Below are 19,567 nucleotides of genomic sequence, written 5' to 3' on the forward strand. Positions count from 1 at the left end.
AACGACTGATATATAATATATCGTTTTTTATCAAATAAAGCATAAGCGGTATCAATGTATATATATTTTTTTAATCACTGCCCTTATGTTTTTTTCATGACGATTTTTTATCAAAAAAAACATTAGGGGAAACACCGTCGTTTTTTATCAGTCGTCATGAAGAAAATCATAAGGGGTTCAAGTCCTGCCAACAACACTCCTGGGAAGAGGTGGTTAATACATGTTTTCTTTAAATGACCTTTGAACCTTGACCTTTGACCCATAAGGTGCCTCGGTCGGTGAGCTGTTTCTTATCTGTTCTGAGGAGATGTGTCCTATTTCTTTCACAGAGGTTTGTGGGAACATCTGATGATGACACTACAGTGTATTATATATTCTTTCTTGATTTGTGCATTTGTTACTTACTTACTTAAGCCAGAAAATGGGATAGTTATTCATTTATTTTTTAGAATTGATTTCCGTTCCGCGGACTTGATGAGCTATATCATGTATTTGAAAGGGTGACATTATGCCATCAGGTGTGAGTGTGATTAGCCGTTACAAGCTGTTTTGAAACTCCACCTCTTCCTCTGTTTTAGTGACATCACAAGTGGGCGTGTACACCTAGACATATGCTGAATAAATCGGTCCACCAGCCTACCCAGTGGACCGTAGCAAACGTTGCTCCAGTATACATCTAGGTGGACAGGCCCAACTGTGATGTCACTAAAACACAGGAAAAGGCAGATTTTACCACGGCTTGTAACGGCTAATGATACTCACACCTAGTGGTGTGAAAGGGGCCCTTTAATTGCAGGGACAATATTACACCGGTAACATCCATACACATCTCTTGTCCATACAGATCAAATGTTTTACTTCTCAGGGTTGCAATAGCTTAGAATGTCCCGTAGGCAATGGCAACTTAGCCAGTTTAGCTGTTTATATAGTATGTTTTTATACTGCGCATCAGATTATGATTTTGATAAAATGCTATTTAAAATTAAATTTGGTTTTTGAAACCAAATTGTATATTATTTTATATTTAATAAAATAATATATACTTTATAATTATATTTATGTTTCGTGTAAAATATATTTTCAAGGGAAATATTGAATTCTTAAAACAGCTAAATTGCTTTTTTCGGCAATACCTGTTGTCACACTTGACACACACAAACCAGTGGAACTTTGATCCCCCCTAGTGGCCGAGTCTGGGCTTTCTTTAAGAACGGTGAAAGAGGGTAAATCGATGTTGCCACGTCGCCCCCTGCTGTGGGGTGTCTTCAAAGCCTATTGTGCTTGAAGAGCTTCTTCCAGGCGGGCATGATGTGTTCGTAGATCGTCTCTATCTGTCAGCAAGAGCACAAGACAGCATTTTGAGTCGATATGCATTTACATTTATTTTTCAAATTTAGGGCGTTTACAAACGTGTCAGTAAGCGACAGGACATACAACCAGACAATAAGTGTGTACATTAAGTGCATGGACGTACAAACATACAATAAGTGCGTACATTAAGTGCCAGAACGTACAAACACATAATTTGTCTGTACATTAAGTGCCAGGACGTACAAACACACAAGTGCGTAAATTAAGTGCCAGGACGTACAAACACAATAAGTACGTACATTAAGTTTTGATGCACAAACACAATAAGTGCGTACATTAAGTGCCAGCACATACAACCACACAATAAGTGCGTACATTAAGTGGCAGGACGTACAAACACAATAAGTGTGTAAATTAAGTGCCAGGACCTACAAACACACAATAAGTGCGTAAATGAAGTAAGGGATAGTGTATAGAACACCGATCATTATTGGGAAAATGAGGCCACACTGAAGGGGCTCATTTTCGATAATGACCGGCGTTCCATACATTATCCCGCTTATTACACGGCTACTAAGAAATAATTTCACACTGTGTTTCTTTCTACACTTTATTTGTTACCATTCGTAGTAGCGACCAAATACTCTGGGGTTGATAAGTTACAGGACTACAATTACATTTAGCAGACACTTTTATCCAAAGCGACTTACATCAGTTAATACACACATTGACACACCGACGGCAGAGTCAACCATGCAAGGCGACAGCCAGACAGCCACAACTAGCAACCTTTTGGTTACAAGACACCTGCTCTACCTCCTGAGCTAAGCCAGCTAACTTGCAGAGTGATATGAAAAACGTGAATCAGAGGCAAAAATTCACTTTCCATGACAGCGGCCAATATGCTTAGCAACGGTCAGTTATTAAAAAATAATTGACCGTCGGAAGTCAGTCCCATTCAAGTGACTGGAGCATTCTACAGCATTAAGAAGAGCCGTGTGATAAAGGCTAATATATTCCCAGCTCTTCATAAGTGCAAAACTGGACCAAAACACAAACACTAATTGCATTTCTGGAATTTAGCCACTTTATACTTTAGACTTTTATAATTTATAATGTTTGTTTGGCCTGTTTGTTCTTGTTTCTTCTGTTTGTCTTGTCTTGTCCTTACCTTAGCATTTAGTTTAGCATTTATTTTTGTTTGCATTAATATGTTTTATTTTTATTCTGTGTTTTTCCACTACTGCTGGGCTGTTGCAAGAAACTAATTTCTCCTAAGGGAGATTAATAAAGTGGTATCTAAAAATACTATGGGGGATTAATAAAGTTGTATCTGAAAATACTATGGGGGATTAATAAAGTTGTATCTAAGAATACTATGGGGGATTAATGAAGTTGTATCTAAGAATACTATGGGGGATTAATAAAGTTGTATCTTAAAATTAGGGCTGGGCAAGTTAACGCGTTATTATCAAGTTAACTAATTAATTAATGATCGCCGACAATTATTTATCTCGCAATAACGCAGTTTTATTATTTATTTTCTTAATGTAAAAGTCTGATGCACACTGGCTTTTTTTTGTAAAAGTCCATCGTGAGCGAGCCTAGTACGTGGCTTACTGCTGCAGCGATCACAGGAAAGTTACTTTTCTGTGATCGCAGTGATCGTTATGAATTCATTATTGGATTTTGCGTATAACAATGCGATTAATTAATTAATAGGAAATCATGCGATTAACGCAATTAAAACTTTTAAATACTATGGGTGATTAATAAAGTTGTAGGCCTATCTAAAAATACTAAAAATAGACAAAGAAAAGGGTCAAAGGGCATTACCTGCTGTGACCTTTTGACCCCGTAGCGTAGCTGGGTGGCCTGGTGCTCGCTGTTGTTGAAGAGGATGTCGAAGGTCACCTCCTTACTGAGTGCGTCGTCGATTAGCTCCTTCACCACCGTGTGGAAGTCTCTTGCCGGGAAGGCGCCGTCCAGCATGTTGTTGACCTTTGACCACAAAAAAGAGACAGAGGTCGTTGATGACCTGACCTCTTAGCCTTACGGTTGTTTCTGACAAAAATCCAATTTTTATCAAAAAGTCTGATTTGGTCTTAAAGTCTGATCTTTTCTCGAAGTTTGATTTGGTCTAAAAGTCGGATTATGTCTAAAAATCAGATTTTGGTATAAAAGTCGAATTTTGGCTTAAAGTTGGATATTGCCTTAAAGTCAGATTTTGTTCTCATGTCAGATTTTTATTCTAAAAGTCCGATTTCTTTCTAAATCGGATTTGGACGAAAAGTCGGATTTTATCGAAAAGTCTGCAGAAAGTTTTTCCCTCAGTCACACGTAAGGTTAGTCACGAGCCGTCACATCTATTAATATTTCGGAAAGCAAAATCCTGGACAGTACTGGGCTGGACAAACACAAATGTTTGGCACTTTTTGTTGATGTTACATCAATGACATGAGAACAAAATAGTTCACTCGTAACCAATGACAACGTTCATTTTCACACAAAATTCGGAAAAAGATAATTCACTGTCCAACAATGCTCTTCATCGACCTTGTGTATAATAAATTCTAGGGCTGTCAAATTAACGCGTTCATTTCGATTAATTAATCACAGAAAAAATAACGCGTTAAAAACGTCATTTGCGTTGAAACAAAATGGAGGCAGACGAGAAGACGCTGCTCGGCCCCGTGAACGAAAAGTTCAAGTTTAAACTCCCAGACGGAACTGTAGATAGGAACACTGTTATCTGCAATCTCTGTAGTAAGGAATTTTCCCATCACCGGAGTTCATCAACCCTTGAATATCACCTCAATGCAAAACGTTTGGTAGCAAGCTTGCAGGTACGAGCTGCCACCGCCCCTGAAGCTGGCGCTGCAGCCAGCCTCGTCAAGCCACACTCGACTGAGATGCATTGAATCTTGAGTGAGATGGAAATGCTATTAATTTGATCTTAAAATGCACCGTATGTTAATGAAAGACATGTTTTAAATAAAAGGCATTGAACTTTAAAGTCTATTATGTCTACTATTCATTGAATCACTCATCTACCATTATTTACTTGAATTAAATTATTTTTAAATACTTTCTCGGAAAAATGAAAGTATGCCATTAATTTAGATTAATTAATCACAGAGCCTGTAATTAATTAGATTAATTTATTTAATCGCTTGACAGCCCTAATAAATTCACAGCCAGTGTTTCCCATGCATAGACAATGTGTGGCGCAGCGCCACACAATCAACACCGAGCGCCACAAATTGATTCTCCTTTATTTATTTATTTTTTTCCATTTTCATATATAAATATCGTTCCGTTCATTCATCTCCGCATTGCACTCTTTCTCCCTGTCATTCTCGTTCACACATGCTCACACACACACAGAGACAAGCGCGCATACATGCCAATGTCGCGCAGGTACACTACCACTTATTGGATGAACCCGCGTATCATACATGCACACGCACTGACAGCGGATTCGCCCGCTCCTCCTCTCAACACGCCTGCAAAGGCAAACCCGAAGCAGCGGGATATGTGAGGGATAATGTATAGAACGCCGGTCATTATCGGGAAAATAAACCCAGACAGGGCGAACAGGACAGCGTTGCTTCGCCCTGAAGGGGCTTATTTTCGATAATGACCGGCGATGTTCTATAGGCCTACATTATCCCGCTTATTACACGGCTAATTGCCAAAACGAAAAAATAGCTTCACATGGTGTGTCTTTTTACAATTTATTTGTTACCAGCATTTGTAGTGTTGATCAGCAGAGCTGTTCTTCATATGCATGCCATGCAGGCTAGAATTGCGCAACATTATTGGATAATTCTTATAATTGACATTTCTCTGGGCCAATCAGAATCTCAGCACTGCTTCAGAATTTTGAAGCACACAGCGCCGACTGAGCTCGCCTTTGGATGAGACGCCTGGCTACCGCGCAAGTCTGATGGAAACTCTTAACGTCAATTTGAAGAGTAGGGGTGTACGGTATAAAGGGTATAGAAAGTACACCAGTGTGAATTTGCGCTACGGTATGGATTTTTGACGTTACCGTGAGACCGGTGTGACCGGTAGACAGTGTTGTGTGTTACGCGCAACAAAGTAAGTAACACGTTAATACAGTAACCTAACTACTTTTAAATGTAAAAAGTAAAGTTACGCGCAACTACTGAAAATATGGTAACGAAACATAGTTCCTTTTTCAATTCGGCGCAACGTTACTTTTCCCAGGGACAGATTTGACAGCGACACTGCCTTCTCAGGCAGTATGCTATTGCACAAGGACGCAGGCGCGCAGCAAGCGCTCCTGCGTGCACAATAGTCCCTTCACGAGCTCTCATTCCACACCGTACGAGCATAGTTGCCAAGTCCGCTAATAATACGCGACTTTGGGCTTGTATTTACAAGAAGTCGCTTGGAGAAATGTGGATGCGCGGGTTGCGGTATTTTGGGCTTCTTTTTAGAAACTTGGTTGCTTAAAGCCAAAAATAATACGCGACTCGGTGCTTCACATTTTTGTAGGCTGGTGAACAGTAGGCATATTTATTAGGTTAGGATTTAATCCCTTGGGGATCAATAAAGTATCTATCTATCTATCTGTCTGTCTGTCTGTCTGTCTGTCTGTCTGTCTGTCTGTCTGTCTGTCTGTCTGTCTGTCTGTCTGTCTGTCTGTCTGTCTGTCTGTCTGTCTGTCTGTCTGTCGGTCTGTCGGTCTGTCGGTCTGTCTATCCATCAATAGAGGGTTTTCACCGACGTCACGTCTTGGGCAGTAACCCGGATGCGCGGCCATGTTGGAGGCACTCGATGTAAACACTGCGCTGTAATGCATGTAAACTCTGCACTGGATAAACGAAAACGCTGCGATGGATAAAGGTCATAAACCCAAGAAAAGCTTGTCAAAAGGCGTTATAGATGCAAAGGCATACAGGGAAGGACTTGGACCGGGCGAAAAAGCACGATATTTGAGGAAGTTAGATTTGATTGGTGGTGCAGATCCCTACGAGTTGGCTCCCTCGTCTTGGATCAATGACGACCCGGAGAGTCTTCCGTCTGTTTGTTATCCTGACATCGTCAACTACCTGGTTTTCTCGCCAAGCCCATACACAGCGGAAGACCTTAAAGCGTACAAAAGTTTGGAGGCCTATAACCAGATGGTGTGTGGATGGGTGAGGGAGATTCAATACCAAGTCATCGACGACAGATGTGTTGTGAAGGCCAAAGTAAGTAATGCAATAATGTCTTTAATCAACCTAACCATAACTGTATGATATCATTGCAATACCCAAGGTGTAGCCAGGTGATTCTCAACCGTTTTTCATTTCAAGGACCCCCAGTTTGATATGCAGTCCACAGACCACAGTCTAGATTGCTATGTACACTGTACACTATCAACTTTATTTATAGTGCATTTATCACTATCAGAGTTTATAACCTCTGGGGGCCTGTGTGGCCACATTGTGAACAAGTGATGCAGATAAGCCTAACTGTTATTCATTTTTTTAAAGTGAAACGGTGAGAAACTATTTTGTTATTCTTACTTATTTGGTTGTCATGTCTTTTATTCAGGTTCTCCATTCTCAATCAATCCGAGAAACACCCCTGGAACCCTGGATAATCGCTGAGAAGTCTGGTCGGATACTTGGAGCCCACTGCACGTGTATGGCTGGCCTCGGAGAGACGTGCACACATGTTGCTGCATTATTGTTTCTCATAGAAGAAACAGTGAAGTTGAGGGACTCAAAGACAGTGACGCAAGAGAAGGCGTATTGGCTGTTACCTACTGCACTGTCTAAGGTGGAATACAGGGAATGCCGGAAGATTGACTTCACTGTAACCAAGAGGTCTCAAGTAAAAGAGCTGGCAGGATGAAATGTGCTGCTCTTGGACAGCCACTTGAGGACCCAAGTGATACTTCCACTTCTTCTACTGTTACAGTTGGGAAACCGCAACAGCCAACTAGTGATGAACTGTCATCATTATTCAGTGCTCTTAGCGCGACTGGATCAAAGTCTGCTATTTTGTCCCTGATTGAGCCTTACTCTGACAGTTTTGTTCCAAAATCAATTGGAGAAAATTTACCTCTTGTGTTGACGGAATTGCGAAAAGACGAAGCAGTTCACATGCACTATAGTGAGCTATTGTCCACATGCAAAGATGTTGAAATTTCTGTTTCAGAGGAGCAAGCAAAGGCAGTTGAGGCCGCTACAAGGGATCAAGCTTCCTCTAAACTGTGGTTTAGATTTCGCGCTGGTCGAATCACAGCATCTAAAATGAAAACTGCATGTTGCACTGATCCAAACCAGCCAGCTCAGAGCTTAATCAAAAGTGTATGCTATCCTGAGTCATACAGATTCACATCAAAAGCCACTACCTGGGGATGTAATCATGAGAAATTTGCACGTGATATGTTTATAGATGTACATAAGGAATCTCATGAAAATGTTAAAGTACACGACAGGTTTTTTCATAAATCCAAGTGTGCCATTCTTGGGTGCTTCTCCCGATGGCCTTGTTTCTTGTGATTGTTGTGGTGTCAGTGTAATTGAAGTGAAATGTCCATTCTGTGTGAAAAGTGACATGTTGGACAGTGTGTCCTATTTGGAGAAGGACAGTGAAGGGAAACTGACACTTAACCGAAACCACCAGTACTTCTACCAGGTGCAAACTCAACTTGGGGTGTGCAAACTGGAATCTGCCTATTTAGTTGTTTGGACAGAAAAGGATTTGCATGTTGAGTGCATTTTATTTGATGAAGAGTTTTGGGACACAATATGCCAGAAAAGCAAGAATATTTTTGACACAGCCATTATGCCAGAGTTAGCTGGCAAGTTTTACACAAGGCTTTCATCTACCATGGCCAATGTGTCCTCGCAACCTGGAGTATCTACCTCGGCTGAATCACATGTGAATCTGATTGTGCTGCAAGTGCCAGTGGCCAAGAAGAAACCTGGTGTTTCTGTGGCCAGGTTGAGTTTGGAAAGATGATTTTGTGTGACAATGCAAAATGTCATTGTGGGGGGACGTGCGACGTCTGGCCTGCAGGGGGAGTATGGACAGGTTGGGAGCGCACGGGATTGGCCGGGGGGGGGGATTGAACCTGGTGACGAGCAGGTGTCTGCACTCAGGTCAATCAGGGAGGCTGTACTTATGTGCCTGTTTTCTGTCATAGTAGGAGACCCGGGAGCGAACGGACCAGGGAGGTCCGGAGCGAGCGTGACGCTGAGCCAGATTCACCGAGAGACGGCTAAATGGACCTTTTTGTTACCCTTTGAGATTTCTGTTCAGTTTTGTATCGCCAAATAAATCGATCTCCTGCGGAGAGAACGACAACCCCGCCTGCTCTCATTCATCGAACTCGTTACACTGGAGCCCAATGTGGGGCCGCGAGAGCAGACAAATGGACCAGTCCCCGTTGGGAAATGTACTCGGGCACCTGGCCCAGATGGCCGAGAGGCAAGGCCAGCTCCACCAGGCACAGAACGAGGTGCTCACGGAGCTGGCCCAGTCCTTTGCCGCCGATCGGGCCATGCTCCATGAGCTCCTCACCTCCGGCGGACGCGGCGGAGGACCCCGAGGGCCGGGACTCGCAGCCCAGATTCACGTCCCGAAGATGGGGGAGGCCGACGACGCGGAAGCCTTCCTCGAAACCTTCCAGGGGGTGGCCGAGGTCTCGGGGTGGCCTCGAGAGTGGGCGCACCGGCTCCTACCGCTCCTGACCGGAGAGGCGCAGCTCGCGGCCCACAGCCTGCCGGCCGGGGCCCAGCGGGACTACGACGCGATCACCAGGGCCATCCGGGACCGGCTGGGTCTCTACCCCGAGGAACATCGGCGGCGATTCCGGGCGCTGGCCTTCAGCGAGGGGGACCGACCCTTCGCCTTCGCCCAGCAGCTGAGGGACCAGGCCAAGAGGTGGCTGGTCCCAGACCAGAACACGGCGGAGGACGTGGTCGAGCACGTGGTCTTGGAAAGATTCGTGGAGGGGCTGCCGGCTCGGACCTCCGCCTGGGTCCGGTACCACCGGCCCGAGAGCCTCGCTGCTGCGGTCGACCTGGCGGAGAGCCACCTGCAGCCACCACCGGCGAGCCAGCGACCGCCGACACCGGGCCCACGTACCGGGGCGGCTGCCCCACGGCGGGAGAGGCCAACCCCGGCGCCGAGGGCGAGATGGGGGGGGGGGCGGTCCAGAGCGGGCACATGAGTCGCCTTCCACCCCCCTTCCACAGACGGGCGCTCAGGCGGCAGGGGAGGGGTGTTGGCGGTGTGGGCGGCCTGGCCACTTCCGGCGGGAGTGCCCCATGATGGAGGTGGGTCAGGTCGTCCGCGTCACCGGGGCCCCGTCTCCTCCCCACGGTCCCGGCGAGGCGTACCGTATCCCGGTGAGGATACAGCGGGGGACGCACCAGGCGCTGTTGGACTCGGGCTGCATGCAGACCATGATCCACCAGCGCCTGGTGCGGTCCGAGGCATTGGTGGAGGCGTTGAACGTTTCGGTGAGGTGTATACACGGGGATGTGCACGAGTATCCTTTGGTCCCCATCGAAATTCGTTGTGGGGGTAGAAAATATAGGGTGAAGGCGGCGGTTAGTTCGAGCCTCTCGCATCCCCTGATTCTTGGGTTGGATTGGGCGGGGTTCCCACAGGCAGTTAGGGGGACTACGGGGATGCGGACACGACAGGTAGGGATATGTAAGTCATGTGCGGTATTCTGCGCCGAGGAGGGGGTGCCCGACGCTGCTCAGGAATCGGGGGAAGGGGGGGGTCCTCACCCCGAGGTCCCAGCGCCGAGATTCCCACCGGTGGAGGATTTCCCCCTCGAGCAGTCTCGTGACGCCACATTGAGCTCAGCCTACGACCAGGTGATAAGTATTGATGGGAGTCGGGTCCGGCCAGACGCGGCGCTGACTTACCCACACTTCATGGTGGTTAGGGACAGGCTATTTCGGGTGAGTCGTGACACCCAGAGTGAGGAGGTGATCACCCAGTTGTTGGTGCCATGGAGCCGCCGGGAAATGGTCTTCCAGGCGGCGCATTACAACCCAATGGCGGGCCATTTGGGGTACGAGAAAACACTCAACCGGATAATGTCCCGGTTCTATTGGCCGTGGATTCGGGCGGAAGTGCGCAGGTGGTGCGCATCCTGCCCCGAATGCCAGCTGGTGAATCCCCCGGCCGTCCCCAGGGCTCCCTTACGGCCCCTCCCCCTGGTGGAAGCCCCCTTCGACCGCGTTGGCATGGACATTATCGGGCCATTAGAACGTTCCGCACAAGGGTATCGATTTGTGTTAGTCCTGATCGACTACGCAACCCGATACCCGGAAGCAAATCCGTTGCGCAACATCTCCGCGAAGAGTGTTGCGCAGGCGTTGTTTCATGTCGTATCGCGGGTGGGAATCCCGAAAGAGATTCTCACTGACCAGGGCACCAATTTCATGTCACGCACGATTAGAGAACTTTACGGGTTGTTGAAGGTCAAGGCCGTCCGCACAAGCGTCTATCACCCAGCCACGGACGGCTTGTGTGAGAGGTTTAACCGGACGTTAAAGCCCATGATCCGCAAGTTCGTACATGAAGATGCTCGAAATTGGCATCAATGGCTAGACCCTCTGTTGTTTGCAGTGCGGGAAGTGCCCCAGGCTTCCACGGGGTTTTCCCCATTTGAGTTACTCTATGGGCGCAAGCCCAGGGGCGTCCTGGACCTCATTAAAGAAAACTTGGAGGAGGGGTCCAGTGACAGCAAAAACGAAATCCAGTACGTCATGGACCTGCGTGCAAAGCTTCAATCACTAGGGGTATTGTCACGTGAGCATTTGCACCGCGCCCAGGAGAGTCAGAGACGCCTGTACGACAGAGGGACTAGATTACGCGATCTCACCCCGGGGGACAAGGTCCTGGTACTGCTGCCCACCTCTAACACCAAATTACTCGCGAAGTGGCAAGGGCCCTTCGTGGTCACGCGGCGAGTCGGGGACGTGGATTACGAGGTAGTGCGTTCGGACAGGGGCGAAAACAAACAGGTGTACCACATCAACCTCCTGAAGAGGTGGAACGACGTGGTCCCTGTCGCGTTTGCGTCGACGCTGCCGGAGGGAGAAGAGCTCGGGCCGGAAGTCCCGGGCCCAGGTCCCACCCCTCCGGTAGGTCAGGGCGAGGACCTCTCGCGGAGTCAGGCGCGGGACGTTGCCGGCCTGCAACTCCAGTTCGCTGACGTCTTTTCGCCCCTGCCCGGTCGCACCCCGCTAATTACTCACGACATCGAGACGCAGCCCGGGTTAACGGTGCGGACACGCCCCTATAGGCTGCCCGTCCACAAACAAGATGTGGTACGGCGCAAATTAGCAACCATGTTAGAGTTGGGCGTGGTCGAGGAGTCCCACAGCGACTGGTGCAGTCCCGTCGTGCTTGTGGGGAAGCCGGACGGGTCGGTCCGATTCTGTGTGGACTATCGTAGGGTGAACGCGGTCTCAAAGTTCGACGCCTACCCAATGCCTCGGATCGACGAGCTCGTGGACCGGCTTGGCATGGCCACCTATTATACGACTCTGGACTGCACGAAGGGCTACTGGCAGATTCCGCTGTCTCCAGCAGCCCGGGAAAAAACGGCGTTCTCCACTCCGCTCGGTTTATACCAGTTCAAGGTGCTTCCGTTCGGGTTGTTCGGGGCCCCGGCCACGTTTCAGCGACTGATGGACCGGGTGTTACGGCCACACGCCGCGTATGCTGCTGCCTACATTGATGACGTGGTCATCTATAGTGGAACGTGGGAGCAGCATGTGCGGCAGTTGGCGGCCGTCCTTCAGTCGCTGAGACGAGCGGGGCTCACGGCCAACCCGAAGAAGTGCGTAATCGGGCGGAGGGAGATCCAGTATCTGGGGTACCACCTGGGGGGGGGGGAGGTCCGGCCACAGGTCGCTAAAACCACGGCGGTGGCCGCCTCCGCTCGGCCCAGAACCAAGAAGGAGGTGAGGCGGTTCTTGGGGCTGGCAGGGTACTACCGGCAGTTTGTGCCACACTTCTCGGACCTGGCCAGCGCCTTGACCGACCTCATCCGTAAGAGGGCCCCAGATACAGTCCAGTGGTCGGAGCCATGCCAGGTGTCGTTTGAGGCTATTAAAACAGCCCTCTGTGGAGAGTCGGTCCTATGCGCCCCTAACTTTGATCTCCCTTTCTCCCTGCAGACGGACGCGTCGGATAGGGGGCTGGGCGCAGTCCTGACCCAGCAGGTGGAGGGGGTCGACCGCCCGGTGCTGTACCTGAGCCGGAAACTATCGGACCGGGAGGGTCGGTACAGCACGGTGGAGAAGGAGTGTCTGTGTCAATAATTTACCATTTTCCACGAAGATATTCGGGATCTACTGCGGCGTGTGCTTTATTTACCTTGGCGTGCGGTTTATTTACCTTGCCGAGTACCTCCAACATGGCGACTGTCGGATTGATGACGCGCTGATGACGCGCCGTGAAAACCCTCTATTCAGTTCTCATTCGCGCGTTACTGCGCACGCAACCTCGCTCGTGCATGATACCTAACGTGACGCGGGTAAATCTCAACAACAAACAAAGTCAAGCTGGCTGGCATAGCGTGCAAGTTACGGAGTTTGTTTAAGCGATAGTGGTTCATAGCGAGAACTGGCGTAATGCCCACAAAGTGGTCGAAGTATGGAAAAAAAATACTATCCTGACTGGGAGAGAGAGCTCAAGGATTGGATTCGTCCCGTTACAGGGGATAACAGTAAGGCTCTTTGCAGGTTCTGTAAGGCAGAAATCCGAGCACACCACGCAGACCTTAAGCAGCATGCTAGCACAGAAAAGCATAGAAGGAATGCTGAACCATTCTCATCATCAAGATGAACGGATATTGGATTCTCATTAGTAAAACTATCAACCAAAAGCCAAGTGACAGAGCTTCGGCTCGCAACCTATGTGGCATGTCACACGTCTATACGCTGCATTGATTGCTTGGGGGAAATAATTGGCACAGATTGTGACATGGACATGAGCATTCACCGAACAAATTGTGCAGCACTAATTAAAAATGTCGTTGCCCCGTGCATGTTCACCGACCTACTGAAAGATATCGGGGAGCCTCGCTACTCTCTCATCATAGATGAAAGCACTGACATCAGTAGTGTTAAGCAGCTGTGTGCTGTCATCAGGAACTTCAGCACCTCTCTGAAGAAGATTGTTTCCACCTATTTAGGTTTAATAGATTTGCAGGGAGAAAATGCCGTGGCCATAGCTTCCACTCGGACAAAAAGAAAGCGTGGGAATCGATTTCATGCGGTGTGTCGGTTTATTTCTTTGGATAGATGTTGTTAATTCTCATGTGGATGGATGCTGTTAAAGTTTTCATAATTCTTTAGATGGTTGCTGTTAATGAAGCATAATTTGATATAAGTAGCCTATGTCTGACCTTTATGTTTATATTCTAGCCAATCCATATTTTTTCAGTTTCAAACCTTATTACTTTTAACCAAACCAGGCCTTCATCTAAAGGTATTTGCATCCATGTCTAACTGCCCTTGTTGCTGTTTGATTTTTGGCAGAATAAACCACACAGGAAGAATAACCCCCCCCCCCCCCCCCCCCCGACACACACACACAAATGTGTGTCTTGTACAATGATGTTTTTTGTAAAACTTGAAAAATAAAGTAAGTTTTGGCTTTGGAAAAGTAATTATTTCACTCATTATACAAATAGGCTATGCTGTTAAGGCTGTGACAGTTTACAGCGGCTTTGGGCGCCTTTTTAGGCATTGGGCTTCTTTTGGGCTTCTTTTGGGCTTCTTTTTGATGTGAGAGTTGCTTATTTGTCTCACGAGAGTTGGCAACACTGCGTACGAGACAGACGGTAGCATGAAGCTGTTCCTGCATATCAGACATTGCTTCCGCAGGCATTTTCCAAAGCCAGTCCTTACGACAAAATCGACCTAAATGTCGATAGAAGGGGCTTTAAAGAGATAGTCAAAACACTCGATCCCAGGTACGCGTTACCTGCCCGCACACATTTCAGCCAAATTGAGATAACTATACTGCTAAGTGGAGAAACAAATCCCTACTATTAAACATTTGTGTTTTTCAGAGATGGATCTAACTTGAGATAAGATTTTTATTTTCTTTATGCAGTTTTGCTGCCTTACCAGTATTTTACCCTTCAGAAGCGTTAATATCGAAATTAGAAGATAAAATTAACATACAGTGATATAATACCGTTACCGTCTATGCCTCAAATCATACCGTGATATACATTTCAGTCCATACCGTGCAGCCCTTATTTGAAGGAACTATCTTATGTTAAATTCGAGGTAAGTCAAGCTCTTTGGAGCAAAAACAACAGCTATTTGTTTGCTTGATTCAACTAACGTTAGCTACCGCTTTTTTGATGTGATATAATTTACAATAATATTTATAATAGTATTTTTGGGACCGAGTCAACGCCGAGTACTGCGCGAATGTAGACCTTGCATAAAGTTAGTTATGCAAGGTGACACTGTCACCTTTTTCTACTCTGAGGAGTTTGCAAGTCTGATTGCTACTGAATATAGGTTATTCTGTCTCGTATAAATATGTCACGTATATATGTGTGGATATGAATGCTAAGCTAGCTTGTTGGGTATTTTGAGGCTCCAGTGAGTAATTAATTAATAATTGATAATTTAATGAATTGATATATCGCTTTTCTGGACACTCAAAGTCCACCCACCAGCTTGAGGTGGAGAGTGAGGGAATTTATGTATCAGCCAATTATACAGGGAGATGATTAGGGGGCCAGATTGAAATGAGCCTGGTTGGGCAGTTTCAGCCAGTAGCTTGTGGACTGAATGCTAAGCTATTTTAGGCTTGCTTAGTGTGTATTTGGAGGCTCCAGTGTGAGTACCTTGTGGACTGAATGCTAAACTTTGCTAAGCTAGCTTAGTGTGTATTTGGAGGCTCCAGTGTGAGTACCTTGTGGACTGAATGCTAAGCTTTGCTAAGTTAGCTTGGTGTGTATCTGGAGGTTCCACTGTGAGTACCTTGTGGACTGAATGCTAAGCTATGCTAAGCTAGCTTGGTGTGTATGTACCTTGTATCGTTTCCCCATCAACTCCAGGGGGTCCAGCCTCACTGCCGACCGCATCGCCCTCCCGTACAGGACGTGTTTGGAGTCTGAGTCTGACACACACACACACACACACACACACACACACCAAACACACACATATACATGCATAGGGACGCACAAATACACATACACACACAGGGACACACAAACACACGCACACAGAGACACACACACACACAATCGCACACAGAGACATACACATATAGTCACACGCACACACACACATGCACAGATACAACAACATACACACACACGCACGTGGAGATACGCATGCACACACACACCAAGACACACATGCACAGATACAGCAACACACACACACACGCACACATAGCGACACACGCGCACACACACACAGACGCACACATGCACTATAAACCACCGTATATAAACAAAAGTAAAGGATTCATGAGGGTGTAGGGGGAGGGGGGTACCCACCTCGGCAGGTCAGGTGGGCCACGTAGGGGACCCCATCCCTCTCACCGTAGTACACGGCAAAATGGGAGAAATATTTGTTCCTGGGGAACTCCACAATGTCCCCGGGGAAGAGTTGCACTCTCGAGCCTTTCTGCAGGGCCACAAAGTGACGATTACTTTTTATACATTCAGGGGACTTTGCACACGCTTTGATCCAAAGCGACACACATTGCCACACCGACGGCCGAGTCGACCACGCAGGGCGACCGCCAGCTCGTCAGGGAGAGCTCAGAGCGAGATGCCTCGCTCATGGACACCTCGACACTCGGCTAGGAGGAGCCGGGGATCCAACTAGCAACCTTCCGGTTACCAGTCATCCCACCTCTACCTCCTGAACCCCGCCCCTGATTGATATGGATAGGTTCATTTTTTCGAAAACGCTGTTGTACGCAAAACGACACGCAAAACGGGTGCTTTTATGTTTTTTCGTTGTTAGCTCTCTTAAGATAACATCATGGTGAAGCAAGCAATGGGAATATTTAAGCAATAACATTAACCGAGGTCATCTGAAGACCCATCGCAAAACCGAATCATGACAATCATAATGATTTCATCATCATGATTCAATTATAATTATTGGTGGATCATCAGTATCCACTTTAATCATCGATAAATTATCATTTAATCATCATGATGATCATGATGATTAAATGATATTGATTGGTTGATGATCATTATCCACTTTAACTATCGATAAATTATCATTAAATCATGACAATCATTTTGATGATAAAATGATAATTATTGGTTGATCATCATTATCCACTCATTATCGGTCAATTATAATTTGATCATCATGACGATCATCATGATTAACTGATAATTATTGACTGATCATCATCATACAGTTCAATAATCGATAAATTATCATTTAATCATCATGATCATCTTTATCAGTTAATCATCATTAGTTGATTAACTGAATTATGGTTTCAACACGTTTTAAGTGTTTTTGGACTCACCTGACCCATGGGTGAACCGTCTTAAATCCTCTGTTTGGGTGAATCTACAGTTAAAACACGACCCAGAGAAAGCCAGATCTCTTTCTCTTTCTCTCACACTCTGCTTTACATATTAGGGTGTGTTAGGTTGAGGGATTTCATCGTTACAGTGGCTGACTTCATCTGTTAAAGGTCTCACGCATACACACGTCCACATGCACACACACACACACATATATGCAGACACACACAAACACACATATGCAGACACAAACCTATGCAGACACACGCACATACACACACACATGCAGACACAAAAACACATATGCAGAAACAAACAAATATATGGACACACACACAAACATATGCACACACACACATGCAGAAAGAAATCACACACATGCAGACACACACAAACACCTTTGCAGAAACACACACAAACATATCCACTCACACAAACACATATGCAGACACACACACACACATGCAGAAAGACACAAACACGTGCAGACAAACACACATGCAGACGCACACACAAACACACATGCAGACACACACAAACCAGGTACGACGCCAGGATTCCAGTTGTGGATGGGCCAGGTTAATTGTGGGTGGTCCTAAAAACTATCAAATCCTTGTTTAACTTCATACAAATGACTAATATACTGTTATATTATCTGTGCATAATAGCTTGATGCTCTTTAAATATTTTGTTGAATTGTAAAAAGTTTCGGTGCATAGGACGGACCTATCCGCGATCGCTTCTTAGGCCTTTTGACTTAGGCCCCCCCCCCCCCCCCCCCCCAGTGTGTAGGGTCCGGGAGTGTAAAGACCATTCTTGGTACTGACCGAAGAGCGCTTTGGAATCTCCATTACGCACCATACCTGGCTGTGCTTTAGCGCGTCACTCTATAGATCCAAGGCCTATAGACTGTGCAAGTGGTCAGGAATCGAATATTTCCCACATAGGTTAGTTCTGCTCGTATAACATGAGGCCGACTCTGTTTAATCGTTTTAAGTTTTCAACAATATTTCGATATCATTTGCAACAGACTGAGCTTGGCTTATTATACAATGAAGATGCATTCAAAGGTAGCATAGGCTACTACGAGATAATTACTAATACTATAGCCTACCGTGATTTCACGGTCATCCACGAAGAAAACAGCCCTTTAACGCAAATCGGACCAAGCATCAATATCAACAAAGATTGCTGCATTGCAAAAATAAAGCATTTCAGATTATTCTTTTTTTTCCAAGAAAGGTTTTGGGTGGGCCTGTTGAACAGTGGATGGTCCTAGGTCCGTCAGGCCAACCCATAACGCCGCAGACACACACAGAAACACCTATGCAGACACACAAAGAAACAAACACACACACAATTTTATCTGGGAATGCCCTTTTTATGCATGCAGACGTTGAACCATGCGAGCTAACCCTCCTGTGTGGGTCGCGACTGTGTTTTTCGTAGGCGGAATCCGGGAAAAGTCAAGCATCAAGCGCTAGGATTCGAATGGCTGCCTGTTCGGCAAACTCGCACGCTGACTCCTAACCTTATTGGGTGTGTCTGTGTGTACAGATGCAAGCTAACAGAATTGTGTGCATCTGTGTGACGACATGGGAGCTAACATAACTTGTGTGCGTCTGTGTGAAGACACACAATAACAGTTTTCTGTGGTTTATTTCAGCTGCAGGTGTTTCCAAAAGAGGAACTAATCAGAGGACACACAATATTACCAAACACACACGCAGGTACCCGCACAGGCAAACACACATACACTCGCACACAGGAAAACACACAAACACACGCACACACACATGAAATTCAATCAAATGTTTATTTAAAACTACAAAGGCACTGAGAGGTCACAAAAAATGAGTCACATTTTACCAGAATCCTTAGAGTGACAAAGACCCCAGGACTCCAGCTTGCTCACAAACAGAATTAAATTAAAACAAACAATTAAGGGAGAACAACAGTATTTTTCGCCTGGTTGAAACTTTAAAATCAAAGCTATGAAGAACCCCGCATTCTGGGCAGGCATGGGTTCGAATCCCAATCACCAGGCCAACATTAATCTAGAACGGTCTGGACGTACGTTGGCGGAAACTAGCCTTCCACCGACAAAACCAAAACCTACCTCATTTCGGACATCAGTTGAAGTCATTTTAAGCAATTTTAGGCTTCATAAAGACCTTACCTTAAAGATGACATGTTATTCTACCAGGTATGTGTGTGATTAGCCGTTACAAGCCGTCTTGAAAATCTGCCTCTTCTGACATCACAAGTGGGCGTGTCCACCTAGATGTGTACTGGATAGTTCAGTCCACCAGCCTACCCAGAGGACCGAAGCAAACGTCGCTGATCTATCTGTCGTACGTCTAGGTGGACGCGCCCACTTGTGATGTAAGAAGAGGTAGATTCCCAAAACGGCTTGTACCACTCACACCTGGTGGTGTAATATTGTCACCTTTAGGCTTTTTAAAGACCTTACTTTAAAAAGGCAGTGTTTTATAACGTGAGTTAGATTCGATTTCTATGTCTTAAGAACACATCCAGTCAGTTAGGGAGTCTGGGTAGGTGGTAGTAGAACTGACAGAGTCCCGAGAAAGAGAGAGAGAGAGACTTTAAGCCAAATTCATAGAAAACGTGAGACAAAAATCCCTAAACGTGTTTTAAAATCAAACCCGTCTCTTTAGAATTCCTGCGTGAAGACGCCAGTTTTCCATCGTATGGTAC

At 46.3% G+C, this 19,567-nt stretch overlaps 1 protein-coding gene across 1 annotated transcript; it reads right to left on the bottom strand.

Moving 5' to 3' along the window:
• Positions 1-114: 114 nt before the first annotated feature.
• Positions 115-16,952, bottom strand: plaat1l (phospholipase A and acyltransferase 1-like). Its single transcript, XM_079738722.1, has 5 exons — positions 16,849-16,952; positions 15,848-15,977; positions 15,371-15,459; positions 3,148-3,312; positions 115-1,331 (listed from the first exon to the last, which is right to left on the bottom strand). Exons 1-5 carry the CDS (start codon positions 16,855-16,857, stop codon positions 1,266-1,268), a joined length of 459 nt encoding a protein of 152 aa, XP_079594848.1. The 5' UTR covers positions 16,858-16,952; the 3' UTR covers positions 115-1,265.
• Positions 16,953-19,567: the final 2,615 nt, after the last annotated feature.

This window comes from Pollachius pollachius, assembly GCF_949987615.1.
Source record: "Pollachius pollachius genome assembly, chromosome: 6".
Taxonomy (NCBI): Eukaryota; Metazoa; Chordata; class Actinopteri; order Gadiformes; family Gadidae; genus Pollachius; species Pollachius pollachius.

Bases quoted from the DNA above. Each gene is read 5' to 3' on its own strand.
- plaat1l (XM_079738722.1), bottom strand. The intron at 3,313-15,370 runs GTACATACACAC...TTGTGGTCAAAG, and splicing joins TGATGGGGAAACGATACAAG to GTCAACAACATGCTGGACGG. The intron at 1,332-3,147 runs GTAATGCCCTTT...TCTTGCTGACAG, and splicing joins GGGTCAAAAGGTCACAGCAG to ATAGAGACGATCTACGAACA.